Here is a 14,995-nt window from a genome sequence, read left to right as displayed (position 1 = left end):
TGTAATACAAGGCCTAAGTTGTTTTTTTTTTTGTCCTTTTTATTTCCATTTGTTAAGTTTTCTTCTATAATGTGCTAATGATTTATTGCTTCCTAAAACAAGTACCTTCTTACTGTTACAGTTTACTAAGGGAATACAGCTTACAAAGTGTTTTCTTAGAAGGTGGCCCTTATTTTAAAATATGTTCAACAGCTTTTTTTCTCAAACACAGAAGCTGTTTGCAAGTGAAATTACTAAGTTACTTTATATATGTTTGAGCCTAAATGGAACAAATACAGTGAGTGTAGCTGAAGTTTAATTTTCAGGGCGTTGATTTGTGTGTATAACAGTGTCTGATCTCTGATGCTTAATTTTCAAGTCTTAATCTTTACTTTAACTGCTGTGAAACTTGTTTTAAAGGATTTTAAACTTTAAAATTCCTGTGTCATCTAATTTTTATTGGGCTGTCCTAACAGTGAAGTCGTGAAGTGAGTTCAGCTAAAATATTTCAATCCTTGAGGAAAACAGACTCCTAAAAGAGGAAAAACATTGGTCACTCAGGGTTTCAGCATACAGTTGGCATCCAAGGCATCAGAGTAAAACAGAATACTGTTGAAATATAAGAGGGAAGAGAAACGAGCAATGGTTCGTCCTTTGGGAATGACTTTAGTCAGGTGAAAAGTAATGTCATGTGCCAGTGTGTAGGTCCTGCAGGTGAGTGTTGCAGTGTGGTGAGGAAAAGCAGGTGCAGTTTTGCTAAATTTAAATTTAGGATGTGGGTCCCTTGAGCCAACAAACAAACAAAAAAACCAAAAAAAGAATGGGTAACAGCTATGAAACAGGTGATCTGTTCAGCCTTGAGAAAAGGCTAAGAGGGGATCTTTTTAATCTTTCTAAGTATGTCAAGTGTGGGACACAAGGGGAAATGGACAGCCCCTTTTCAGTGGTCTGTGGAGTCAGGACAAGGGGCAATGGCTGCAAGTTGGAGCATAGGAAGTTCTGCACCAACATGTGGAAGAACTTTTTCACCCCTGGCACAGGGGGGTTGTGGATTCTCCTCTGGAGATATTCAAGACCTATCTGGACACCTACCTGGGTGATATGTCCTAGGGAACCTGCTTTGGCAGGGGGGGTTGGACTCGATCTCTCAGGGTCCCTCCCAACCCCTAAAATTCTGTGATTCTGTGATCTAGTGTACATCTTGGGGGCAGCTTTGAGCTCTTCTGTGGCTTCTGGAAATGGAGCAAGTAGTAACAAACTGGTTTCCTTTTCCCCTACAACAGACTTAAATATTTGAAAATAATTTATGTATCATTTTTTTATCCTTTAGGTTAAAAGCCCAAAAGCTATTTAAGTGTTTCTCTGCAGACCCTTTTGAGGACATGTTTCACATACCCTTATTCCACTTATAAGAGAGGTGAATCAGTTGGATGGAACAAAGCCCAGAAAACAGACATGGTATTTCCCCGGCCTTGTCAGGGATAAATAAAATGAAGAAATATTATTGAGATTTTAGTAAACTCTTGTTATGCTGATGACCTTGTTTGGGGGTTTTTCTGGGGGTTTTGTTGGTGGAGCTTTTTTACTGATGTGGCATTGATTTATGCTCACCTTGTGATCCTAAGCTGCCTTTTTTTAAAAAAAAAAATTAAACAGGTTTCCTTAGTTGCTAGTTGTTTACTTGTATTTTTACCATTCATTACTTCTACATAAACAGTGAAATTACATTCTCTTGAGTCATACAGAATTCTGATTGGTGAACTTGGCAGTGCTAGGTTATTGTTTGGACTTGATGATTTTAAAGGTCTTTTCCAACCTAACTGATGCTGTGATTTCTGGCAGTGTGTTCCCCCCGTCCCAGCTTGGCATAATTTGCAGTGCAGTTAACAGGAGGAGGACTGTTCCCAATGTTCAGGTCATCTGTGAAAATACTAACTGTACTGGATCCAGGAGCACTGCTTGGGTTTTTTTTTTTTTAATTACAGCTTGATTGTCAACTTCTATCTGAAAACATTTTCGATAGACCTGGTGTGCACTTACTACTTTAAAGTAATTCCGTATTCCCTTAGCTTGTGGCAAGCTTGTTTCTTACCCTGCAGGACAGGATAATGTTCCTTGTGGACTGCTGATGACCTGTGTATTGAAGCTGTGTTGCTCTGTGTATCACTTGCTCCTTTCGTACTTCCTGCAAGTTTTCAAAGTAAACATTTAAGTAAGTGTCCAGTTTGGGCCTTGCAGAATGGCATCAGACTAAGAGAATCCACCTGGTAAGAGAGACACTCAGTACAAAGCTTTAATTAAAGCCTGTACCTTTTCAGTTAGCAAAGCCAAGGGGTTGGGAGTATTATATCAGTAGATAAAGAGGGGTACTTTTCACTTTTGTGTGTCTTGGATTAAACTGAGGCCTGAATGGATAGCTCTCAGAACATATCAGATTGACTCTGTCTTCTGCAATTTTGTGTTCCTTCTCAAAAGGCCAAGAGGTATGCTAGACAGATGGTAGATCCCATTGTTGCTACTCCTCCATGTGTCTGGGTGCATAATTGCATGTCAAAGACCTTGACTTGCATGAGACTTCACTGAAAGCTTTTGCTCAATGCTTTAACTCTGTCACCATGACAGCAGGAAGGTAGCTGAGGTATGAGATAAAGTTTAATTTGAGAGTGGAATGCTGAAAATACCACTAGTGTATTCCTGCTGAGGAAAGGGTAGCCTTAGCTATCTTGTTTTTCTTTGAAGAAATATATCTTCCAAGATTTGAAACTGAGAAGTGTTTTTTCCACCAGTAAAAAAAAAAAAAAGTTTTCTTCATTTTTTCTTGTATTCTCTTATAAACAGGCACCAGATAAAGGAAACCAGAGAATGCAGAATAACCACTAGAGAAGCCATGAGTATATCTCAGGATTGAGAATAAAAATTTTCTTGCAGGTTCCCCTTTTGAATGTCTTCCTACCAATTTAGTTTGAGGTACTGAAAATTTGCTTATTCTGATGATAATTCTTAAACCATATGACCTAACTCTTACTATTTTACTTCAGTGGTTGTTGATTTAAACAAGCACATGTTCAGACTTTAGAAACTGTCAAAGATGGAAAGCAGTACCTGATAGACTGTGCTGCATTGTATAGGGCTAGTCTTTACTGTTTCAGTGCAACATTAGGCAACTTTAGCTGAGAAAGGGAAGAGGAATTCAACCTTCATCCTTGCCAGTTACAGGTTAATGATCCAGAGTGGTTTTGTAAAAAGCCTGCAACGCTCAACTGTCTGTCCTTTTTTTTTTTTTTTTTTAGAAAACTGAATTAAATAGCAAATATTTCTGGTTTTCTTTCATTTCATTTTAAACTAAAGTGGGCTAAGGTTATGTTTACCCTGATTAATTTTCCTAACTTAATTTTTGCTGGCATAGGTAGACTGGTGAACCTTTGTAGGGGCAATGAATACCAGCCTGTTCTGGTTCTAGTTAGAACAAAACAAGCTAGACGAGCAGCTGTGCTTTTTTCTGTTGCTTTTGCATCAGCGTTAAGACTTGTGTTGACTTGGCTATTTTTTAAATAACTAAACCCAAAATCTGTACTTCTAACTAAAAATAGCTATTATGACAAAGCACTATTGAGACATGCATGTGGGCGCTTTTTTATAAAAAAGTCTTTTGACTCTTTTATGATCAAGCTAAAGAAATATGGACTTGATGAAGTTACTGTCAGGTGAACTCAGAACTGTTTGGAAAAACTTGCAGAGAACAGATTAAAAGCTTATCTTAAAAAATGTGATTTACTGAGGACAACTCTATCAGTGTCTGTCCCTGAATTCATTACTAATCAATATTTTCATTAACAATCTGCTAGAATAAAATCTATTTATTAAATTTTCAAATGAGATAAGCCAGAAAAGAATTGACACTCTGAAAGCAGGATTAAAATTAACAGTGTTGTTAACTAGACCAAATATTATCAACTATACAAATAACAGGCCAGGGAGTAATTGGTTCTGTCAGTCTTTTAGAAAAGCATTTGGATTCTGTAGCAGACCACAAGCTGAATATGAAACAGTCATGGGATGCTTTTGCAATAAAGGCAAATATTATACTGCAGTGTGTTAATCTGATTGTCCACCAGATATGTAAAGTATTCCTCTGACTTCATTTTGCATTGCTCTTAGCCAAAGCATCACCTTGGTCACTGCATTTATAAAAATAACAAACAGCAGCTCAACTCCAAGAAAGATAAAGAAAATATTTTTTTAATTATTTTTTTTTCCCCTCCAACAAAAGCCTTGTGGGTTTGGGGTTTTTTTCCTAGAAACTGGCTGGAGCTGTCTAGTCAGAGGGTAAAGGGTCTCTTACAGGATCTTTGAGAATAACAGATCTCTGCTAGAACTGGAAAGCTGATCCTCTTTGCGTCTGGAAGGCTGAATGAATGTTTGAAGTCCTTTCAACACTGTGGTGTAGCTTTTCTTGATGAATGCAGTTCCTTGAGCAATTCACTTTCAGGAGAATGCAGTTAAGAGGGAGGTGTTGTAAACAAGAGGAGGGAAGCCATTTAAAATAGAAAAAAGACTTAATGTTCATTGTTCATGTTTGTATAATAATATGTTTTGACAGAACTTACAGCTGTTTGAACGCTGGAGCTAATGGGAGCAGAGATCATATGATAACTGCTGGCTCTCTTCAAGTTCTTGGAATCTTCCCATAGGGAAGGATATTGCCTCCAAAAGCTGGCTGGGGGTGAAGGGTGGAGGAGACACCAGAGAAACATCTGATTGCAGACTTAATTGTGTTTCTCAAAAGGAAGATGTCTCGAATCACTAGAACTGAGACCAAGTGTGAAAAATAAAATGGAAAAATTATTGTCTACAACTTTCTCAACTTGAAGTTTAACAAAATACAGTTACACTAATAAACCTAATACTTTAGATTAAGAAACCTCGTACTCTCACTGAGGATGAATTTCTGTAACCTAAACCTGGGTGCACATGAGAATAGCAGAATATTTCCTGGTCCAGAGAAAGCTTTTCTGCTCTTCTAGGTATGATTAAAGTGTAAAAGGGAAGTTGAGAATTCTCTTTTCCTTGATTGTTTTTCTCTGGATGTTGGAAGGTGGGTAGGTTAAACCTGTAGAAGAGCTCACACCTTTTTTTCAGGCCAGCAGTTCTGTCAGTTGACATTAATAAACTTACTCTGTGGTGAGTGGGAGGAGAGGGGAAATGTTTGCAGCTCTGAAGGGAAGTATATTATTCTTCTGTACCCTCGCCGAAAGTCGTCTTCAATATTTGGTTTTGGTTAGTAAATATTGTAGGGGAACATAAGTCAAGCTCACCTTTTCCTCATTATAAAGCAGAAGGAAAGAGATGGGATGTGTCAGTTCTTAGCCTGTAAATTTGGATACTTGAAACAGCTGAGTATTGATAATAGCTATCAGAAACTGCTTTTTTGCCACAATAAAAGCTGATCATACCAGCTGTAATTTAGTTACTTGTTATTACTTATTGAGAACTACCTACTGATTGTTTCAGGGCTTTCATATTTCATATGAAAGCTCTTTGGCAAGTCCCCCCTTCCTTATTTAAAAAAAAAATGAACACATTGGTTTTGGTCACTGTATTTGAAAACAAAGCTGCTTTTTCATTACTGGGGAGTGAAACTTCCTATTTGTGTCCAACCCAAAGAGCAGAGCAGGGGGTTCAACTTGAACAGGCTGGTTACCATTTGAGATTTGAAGTATGAAAAACAAGTTTCACTGAGGAAATACTTAGATGATCTTTTGTTGATGTTATTTTAAATTTTTAAAAATTAAAGACATGCACTAAACAGTTCACCTGTGTCTCTGCAAGCAAACAAACTATTTAGGCTAAAAATGTGTATTTTGTTGTTTGTGTAAGCTGTAGCAAGTGTCAGCTCAGGTAGCATTTACATTGCACAATTCTACACCAACAAGTATGTTAATTGTAGAGCTAATGTTGTACCATCAAAGACTGAAAAGCTTCAATGTCAGTTAAAAATGGAGCCATGTCAGTTCTCAGAATTATAAAATAGATTCCTTAATTTTATTTCCCTTTGTAGATAATTAAGGGATGTGCTGCTCATTACTTGAGAGAGTTGTTAAATGTAGAATCTTACATAGCTGCATATTCAAAACAACAGTGTGATCCATGATGGCTTTTAAGGGTTATGAAGTTAAGCATATGGCTTCATCACCGGGTTACCATGGAATTAATGAGTGTGTTACCTGTGGTTAGCTACTGCGCAGTGACTGCCCACATGCTCTTACCCCATGGTAGGTGTGAGGTCTGCTCCTGTGAGAGGAGTAGGTAGACAGGTCCTCTGAGGCCACAGGAGCCAAAAGGGCAGCATAGTCCTGCTAGGATTACTGTAACTTCAGAAAGGTGTAAAATGGAGATAACCCTCAGTGCTTATGAAGTGCAGTGTTGCCTGGGTTGTTTTTTGTTTGGATGGCTGTATTTAGGTTGGAGGGTGGGGTGGGTGTTGGTTTCCGTGTGGTACTGCATAGGTAGGGAGGCTGGGATCTGAACATGAAGAATTTTACCCAGTCTTGTGCCTTCTCTTGGCTCTGGCCCCTGGGTGATAAACCCAGGAGTAGAAGATGCTTATTGCACGTGGTTTACGTTGCTGGTGTCTTGTGTGCTGACATGGAAGGTCAGTTAAGAGGAATATAGGCTTATGAGAACTCAGTTGACATAGTAGGCAGGTAGGAGGATGGAATAAAAAAATGCTGATTTACACCAATACCAAGAATGAGGAAGAAAAGGCTTCTCGGGGATGAGAGGAGCTTATACAATATGTGGTTCACCGGTGCAACAGCTCATAGTGTCGAGCTGGGCATTGCACCAGCTTCTGATGAGTTAAAAAAGGTTCATTACATCAATAGTTGAGAAAAAGCAATACGTTCTCCCAACGTTGTGAACTTTATGCTGTATTCTGACTGGCATGTCAGCATCAGTGACCGTGCAGCACTATTTCAACTGCCATAGATTCTGGAGAAAAAAAAAAACAAACCTACAAATAAAAAAGACTGCAAGATGTTAACAAAGTAGTAAGGTAGCTGGTAAGTGGTGACGAAAATATTTAATTTTTTTTTCTGAGTTTTATTTCTTTGACTGAATGACACAGAACTAAATAGCTCTAGGTCAACCATATGCTTATAAACAAATAATACAATATAGTGAAAATACAACTTTTATTGGCATACCAGAAGTAACTCTAGTGTGTTTCTAGGCTTCTCTTTTGTTTGCTCATGTTCTTAATCTCTCTCCTGGTAAGTGAAATGACTGGCTCCTTCTGCTTTGTCCATTTTAGAATTGTTGTCTTTCCAGTCTCTAACGGATGGAGTTCGTATGGTTTCACACTCTGTTCTATCTGGGAGTGTTGCAGCCTGGACTGTTATTCATGCTTCTACCTACCTGCAATCTTACACCACACTGTTAGGGTGTGGATTTTATTTCTTTATTCCACCTAGCTTGTCTTTGTTCTGAAAACAGCTTTTGTTACTGAGGAATTCTAACTTACTGAGTTTCTGTCTCATATAGCTGTCTCTCCTGCTCTCTGGTTACAGCCTGCAGTTTAGACTTTCTATGTTTAGTGCAAGAATGCCATGGGCCTGCTTGAGTAAACAAGACTTGCTCGTGCTTTAAGTTTGTTAGACACAAGTCAGTTTTGATCCTGAGGTCCTATGTCAGCACAGAAATGTGTCCAGGAAAACTACTTTTTCTTTTCCTCCCTCACAGCAAGAATTAGTAACCTGGATACAGTGTCCTACAGTAAATGCATTTACTGATTCAAGGTGATAAGTTTCTACCAGCTTGGAGTAAAGCAACTCCTATCCTCACCTGTTTAATTGTCTGTGTTTCCCTTTAAGAAATTCCAGTGACTACCTTTTTTCCCTTCACATCTTATATGGTGGAGAGGCCGGACGTATGTGGTGCCTACAATATCACTAACCCTTAAATAAGGCCTGTGTATTCCAATCCCTTGTCTCTATTTGTGATTTAAGTGCATCATTATACAAACACATCCTTTCCTGGATCTCTGTTGTGAAATACTGTGGTGGTTTGTTGTCTTGATCCTGGTTTGTGTAAGGTGTTATTAAACTAAACTTAAATTTATGTTTTCTGGAATGTTTTCTTCAACCCTCTGCAGCTTTGTTAGAGGAAAATTGAGTGAGTTTCAAGAAAGCACCATAAAAACAGGTTGTTATGAAAACATCATTCAAACAAGTACTATTTTTGTTAAACTTTCCATGCAAATACTTGGCTGGCGCATCTAATTAAAAATACTGCTTTGTGCAGGGTGAGTCAGGCTTTTTAATTTCACAGCAACAAATTGTTTCCAATTCTAATTCTGTTTTGTGGACAAAATTCAGTTAGTCTTGAACATAATGCTTGCTTCTCATACACTAATGCTGACTACTGGTTGAAGTATGCAGGTGCAATTTAACTTTTTGATAATATCCATTCCTTTAAACTGTTTAACATTCCTGTTCAGGTAAGACTAGATTTTTTTTTTCTGGTTCCTGTTAGCAAAATAATTAAGTATTGGAAAAATTGAAAGCTGAAATAAGTCTTCCACAATAATCCAGTTACTACAGATAGGTTACTTAAAAACAAAAAACACCCCAGGCAAACTCACTTAAAATTAGCAACTGGTGTGTGTAAATTAACCCGTAAATCTGGATTATGTTTCTTTTCCCCCATGTTATGTGTCTTTCAAGACACAGATGTTTCAAAAGCCCCTGCAGTTATGGGGAAATGGTTAATAACTCTTTGCACCATAGTGAAGAACGGAGATGTTCAGATCACACCTCAGGTTTACCCTCTGGTGATCTGACAAGACTTCAGTTGTCTTGTTCTTAGAAGTCTATCCAGATTAAACTGTTCTGAATCTGTTTACTCAACTCAGCTGTGACATAGGGCCTAATTTTTGGAAACAAAACACTACTGAACTTCAAGTATGTCTTTGGGTGTATCGCATCTCTCCTAAAGCTGATGTACTGAAGTTGCAGTAAACCCCAGATTTGTTTAAAAGCTGACAGCTCTTGTATCTCTTACACCTCTGTCTAATCTATAGTAGTGACCAAAAAACACATTCTGTTTTTCTGGGGAATTTTTCTTTCTGTCTTTTCAGTGTATGCCGAGAATATTTTCAGAACGGTGGGAAAAGAAAAGCACTTGAAAAAGATGAGAAAAGAGCACTTCTTGCTTCCAAGACCACTCCAGCTTTAAATGTTCCCCAGGCTCCCAAGATTGAAGATCCCTTGCGAAACTTTGGCTTGACAAATCATGAAGCTATAACAGAAGAGTAAGTTTTACTTGTTTTTCAGACCTTTTTTTCCCTTCTGCATGTGATAAGATGTAACCTGGACGTTTTCTCTCCATAACATATGAGATCAGTCTGATGTATTTTTTTATAGTTAAGAAGGGGCATTTTCATGTGAACATATATTACTCTTTCAAGAAATATTTACATTATATTATATTTTGGTGTATGCCATACAAAAATTGCTTGGGAATGACAACTCAGTCATCTTCATTTACGTATTAGAGCAATTTCACTTCTGTATGTCATTGGCGTGCGATGCAATTTATATTAAACCTTGAGGTGAAATAAGGGAGATGTTAATTAAGTTAGAATCTAATGGCTGTTCAGCATTGTTGAAAAGTCAATTGCTTATGTAAGTACTAAGTGCCAAATGTAAATATCAGAGTACTTAAAACTTTCTTTTCATAAATAATTGCAGAGAAACTCTTGATTCCAATTATACACTTCAAAAGCAATTTTGAATTGTAACAATTTTAAATGTGCTAGCTTTCTGATGACTGGCTCTACAGAAGTTGTAGTATCCTTAAGGTATTTTCTTAATAACAGTTTTAATTTTGTTTTTGACCTTCACTCAAGTAAGAATTCTATTTCTGGCATTCAGAATTAGCTTTATTTCAGTTACAGCCCAATCCTCCTTTTTTCCTAAATAACATTGGTCACACTTGTGGCTATTCCATGTATGTTGGCAAAAATTTAGTATTTTGCAAGTATAGTGGAATAATGAATGTATGATATTATTAAATATTACACTTACAACTTGCTTCCTATTCTTTATAGACCAATTCTTACAACTGTCTGCAGTAAGTATTTTGTCCTGTGCTATGAGGAGATCTTTCTCTAGGCTGTAGCACTTGAAGTTAGATATAGTATTAGTTAGGAAAGGAATGAGCATGTGTGGTGGTTTGGCCCTGACTGGAGGCCAGACGCCCACCAAAGCCACTCTATCGCTCCCCTTTTCAGCCAGACAAGGGAGAAAATATATGTTGAGAGGCTTAGGAGTCGAGATAAAGACAGGGAGAGATCATCCTGCAATTAGTGTCACGGGCAAAACAGACTCAACACAGAATAACGGAAAGAAAACTCTCTAGTTTATTATACTACACACACAGTGAAACCAGAGTCAGGTCATGAGAAGTGGGACCAGATCTTAAAGCACCTCCCCCCTCCCTTCTAAGCAAACTTCACTTTAATGATGATTCCACTCCCTTCATCCCTCTCCTCCCCCCCCCTCTCCCTCCACCCATTGTGGCATGGGGAGAGGCAGGGAATGGGGGAACTGGGGTTTTGGTCAGTTCCTCAAAAGTTGTTTTCCTCCTTAATTGGGTGGACATTCCTCACACCCTTCCCCTGCTGCACCATCTGGTCCCACCCATAGACGACAGTCCTCCACAAACTTCTCCATGAGTCCTTTCTTTCAGGGCATCAGCTCCTCACCAGTTTGCCTCAGTGTGGCTCCCTTACATGGGGTGCTGACCTTCAGGCCCAGACTGCTCCAGCCTGGTCCCCCCCAGAGTCACAAGTCCCTCAGCAAACCTGCTCTGGTGTGGGTCAGTCTCTCCGTGGGCTGCAGGTTTCGCTGCCAGGAGCTTGCTCCAGCGTGGGCTTCCCACAGGGTCACAGTATCCTTCAGGTGTTTTCACCTGCTCTGGCGTGAGGTCTTTCACAGGCTTTAGATGGAATCTCTGATCCCCATCATTATCCATGGGCTGCAGGGGGACAGCCTGCTCCACCATGGTCTTCCCCACAGGCTGCAGGGGAATCTCTGTCTCCCACACCCTGCAGTGCCTCACCCCTCCACCCCTGTCCTGGTTTTGGTCAGGATGGAGTTAATTTCATTTGTAACAGCAGATGAATGCTGTGTTTGAGAGTAAAATGGGAGTAGTGCTGATAACACCCTGATGTTGTTAGTTGCTGTCAGACAGTCAAGGACTTTCTCAGCTCTTCATGAGAAAGGAGGGGTGAAGCCAGGACAGGTGACCCAACCGACCAAAGAGAGTATTCCACGCCAGTTACGTCCTGCCCAGGATATCGGGGGCTGACGGGAGGAAGGCCTGGGGCGGCTCCGGGACGCGCGGTGCTTGGGGGACGGTCGGGTTCTGGGACGGCTCTGGGTGGCACAGCCTGAGTTGTGTGGTTTGGTGAGAAACTGCATTGTGTATCAACAGCTTCATATATTTTTGCTTTGAAGTCCTGTCAGCATTGTTACATTGTATCTTTCTGTTATCTTAGTAAACTATCCTTATCCCAACCCATGGGCCTCTTAATTTCTTGATTTTGGGGTTATTTGCCCCTTCCTTTTCCTTTTTCCCTTCCCTTACTTCTCACCCCCCCCCCCCCCTTCCCTTTAACCTGCTCTTTTCCTTTAAGGAGCAGGCAGCTGCGTGGATCTTGGCCCTCAGCCGGGGTGAAACCACGACAACCCCCCTTCTTCACAGACCTTCGTGCCTGCAGTTTCTTTTGTCTTCTCACTCCCTTCTCTGGGGGGAAAAAAGCAGCTGCTTGCTGTTTTTTTTCCTCCTAAATGTGATTCCCAGAGGTGCTGCGACCATCGCTGATGGGCTCGGCCTTGGTCAGCAGCGACTTCAGCCTTGAGCTGGCTGGTATTTGCTCTGTCGGGCCTGCAGAGAGCTTCTGGCTGCTTCTTGCAGAAGCCACCCCTGCAGTCCCCCCACCCTTCTTCACCAGAACCCAGCCACACAAAGCTACAACAGCATGTTACTAATACTATTAGCAGATGCACATGTCCTTATGATTTGGTATCTTCTATGGTTTCTCATGTTTTTAGAGTAACTTGCAAAAGGCATAAAGATCCCAAATTTTTATGTATTTGAATAGTTACATGCAAAATGAAATCATTTTCCCTTGTTATGACAAGACAAAACAGATACTACCAAAATGAAGGTAGGGCCTTCTTATAAGCTGGGTTCCCTCACTGTCTCCTCTTTACGGCTCATTTTGTTAAATCCACCTCAAAATGAATACCTGCTTTTAATGAGAACTGCAAGGCACTCTGACCGGAAGGCTGATGCGATATTAGTACCTTACATCATCTTGATAATGCTTTCGTTTTTTAAGGCATAATGGTAGCTTTACTATAAATAATGGGTTGTTGGTATTGCTGGTTCAAACCAATAGATTTGATGATCGTGCAGTACTTAAAGTCAATTTGCATTCTGGTGGAAGGCCTTTTCATGAAAAAGCATTAGCTTTGTCTTTGCATGTGCTCAGTCTTCATACTTTGTACATGGTTTATAATGGCCATTGCAGAGCTAGCTTTGCATGAGTTTCTTCTTGCTGCCAGTAGTCTGTAGCCTTACCTTTTGTTCTGACTATGTGCATAGAAGGATTTTTTTAACATAGTGAATGATGATTATTTTTATCTTTGTTCTCAAAACTTTAAAAATACATACATTTGTGAAGACATACCTAGAAAACACAGGATTCATAATATTTACCTGAGTAAGCAACAAATGAGGATAAGGTTTTTAGTAGCTATACAGACCTTAAAGCAGCAAGGTATAGATGCATTACTGTCTAGAGAAGTCAGAAGTCAGTTTCTTGCTCTGAGTCTTATAGAAGAAATCACAGAGTTTATCAGAATTAAAATGGATTGTGTATTACACAAAGCATACATGATGAGGTCTTGGTACAAGGGGTGTGGGGGAACCTCCCCCTATACACACACAGTTGTTCAAATACTGATATTCTATTATTGTCATGTAATGCTACAAATAAGAGTTGTGGGGTTGTCTATAGGTGTGGCTAAGCTTGTGAACTTTCTATCTATTCTTGTAAGTGTAAAGGCAATGATTTTGTTCTTCCCATGTATAAGTAATGTATTGTCCACAGCATTTCCTTCCATTCCAGATTGAGTTCTTCTGTGTTCGCCATTACAGCTGTGCCTGTTGTGAAGCTGGACATCAAAGTCTTGAAAGATAAAAGCTGCTGTTATCTACTGTTCAATAACTCCTCCCTTCAATAACTTAATTCCCCTCTTTGTTCTCTTCTGGAGTACTTCTTTTTCAGGCAAATTAAGCAGTATTGCTTTTCATTCTTAATGTTAAAAATCAAAACCTTTTTGGTATGGATTCTTCCTAGGTGTTAGTTCAACTGTCTCTTAAGGTACAACTTACGATTCCTTCTTTCATGTATAACTCAGCAGGCTAGATCTTCCTATTGGATATCTTTATGTGTGAATGATAAAAAAGATTTGAGGCATGCCAGTGTTGCCACTCAAACAGATGTATAGCTTTGTTCTGCTCTTCTGACAGCAGCATAAGGCTTCTGAATTCTGTTCCCCTCCCATCCTTGACAAATAATACAGTAATTGAACACTGTAAACTGGAAGATGGGCACTTGAAGTGATTAATTTTAGAGATAAAGTGACTTTACTTAGGGTCATATAACTGTATTTTATTTCTGTCTACTTCCAAGAGAAAATGTCACTTACCCATACAACACCTAGTTGAATAATAGGTGCAATTTTAAGGAGCCTGATAATGAAGAGCTGCATTGCATTTAATAAAGTTCTTGATATATAAGCATGGGATCTGTTCAAAATGCACTCACTCCTCTGGTTACATACACTTTACTACTTCCTGATCTTTATTCATTTTGGTTTTCTACCTGTACACTGATGCATTGTAGAACTCTGGATTGAAGATATGCTTGAGGATTACATACAGTGGCAAAGTAATTCCCTTGCATTTAATGTTGCCTCAATTGAAAATCATTAGGAAACGTGGTTGAAGGGTGATTATCAATGAATTCAGCAAGACTGCAGTTCTAACAGAGTCACTGACACCAAAATTACAGTTACATTCTCGCTGAGGAATCTGATTTAAGAGTTAGAGTACTGAAAGTGTAGGTATCTGAACCAGTGGTATTCAGACCACTGAGGTCTTTGCTTTCTCTGTGTTCAGTGACTGAATTTAAGTGCTTCTCAAGAACTTTAAAATGGTTTCAAGCACCTAAGTAAGGTCCTGTTCCTACTTATAACTAGCAGCATGAGAACTGCCACGAAGCAATGCATTGCACTGTGTTCTGAGAGGCAGTAAAACCTGACAAGCAACAAGTGAATCTCTGCTACTTCAAGGTTTCAAAGCACATTTGCATTGACTTGGACATTGTAGCTTTCCAGAAGTGTGCCCTAATGCTGTAGTTATCTGAAGTTGTGTCACCCTTCACCCACTCAAAAATAATGCTGCAGCCAAGAATGCAGGTTTTGTAAGAGGCAGGCAGAATATATCACAGTGACTTTTCACTCTACCATAGGTGAAGTGAGCTCTCCTGGAGATTAGAGGGTTCTGGGTTGTGCTGCTTAATTTTAATCTTTACAGGTATTTAATTGAACACGTTAGAGATCTTAACATTTTCTATTTGGAGGCTTTCACCCTTCTTTATGGGAAGTTTTCTGTACACCATAGAGTCACATTCCCTCTTGTGTTTCCTGTGGTCCCATATGTCTTTTATTCCTTTGTTACCATTGGACTGTGCTGTAGAATGTAAGGGTACATACAGACATACGTTTTTGTGTTTGAGAACCTGCCATTACTGTCTCCATTTGGTAGACAAGGAGTTGGACTCACCTGAGAAATCTCATACTAGGGAAAAAGTTCATCCCATGTTCATGGTTTATGGCCTCTAGGATCTCAATGGTCCCTCTGCAGTATTCAAATTCCCATT

General features: G+C 39.4%; 1 protein-coding gene across 1 annotated transcript in view; it reads left to right on the top strand.

Annotated features, from left to right (window-relative positions):
• The window catches only part of SAMTOR (S-adenosylmethionine sensor upstream of mTORC1), a gene marked incomplete at both ends in the record, with an annotated part of 34,112 nt that overhangs the window by 12,999 nt on the left and 6,118 nt on the right, over positions 1-14,995 (top strand). Inside the window, one exon of the mRNA XM_084265483.1 lies at positions 9,116-9,289. Within this exon, the coding sequence (XP_084121609.1) occupies positions 9,116-9,289 (174 nt within the window). The remainder of the gene's footprint in view (positions 1-9,115; positions 9,290-14,995) is intronic.

The sequence above is a fragment of the Gallinula chloropus genome (genome assembly GCF_964237585.1).
Source record: "Gallinula chloropus genome assembly, chromosome: 1".
In the NCBI taxonomy this organism is placed as follows: domain Eukaryota; kingdom Metazoa; phylum Chordata; class Aves; order Gruiformes; family Rallidae; genus Gallinula; species Gallinula chloropus.
The sequence above is the reverse complement of the archived record's forward strand: the minus strand, read 5'-3'. Positions and strand labels throughout refer to the sequence as shown.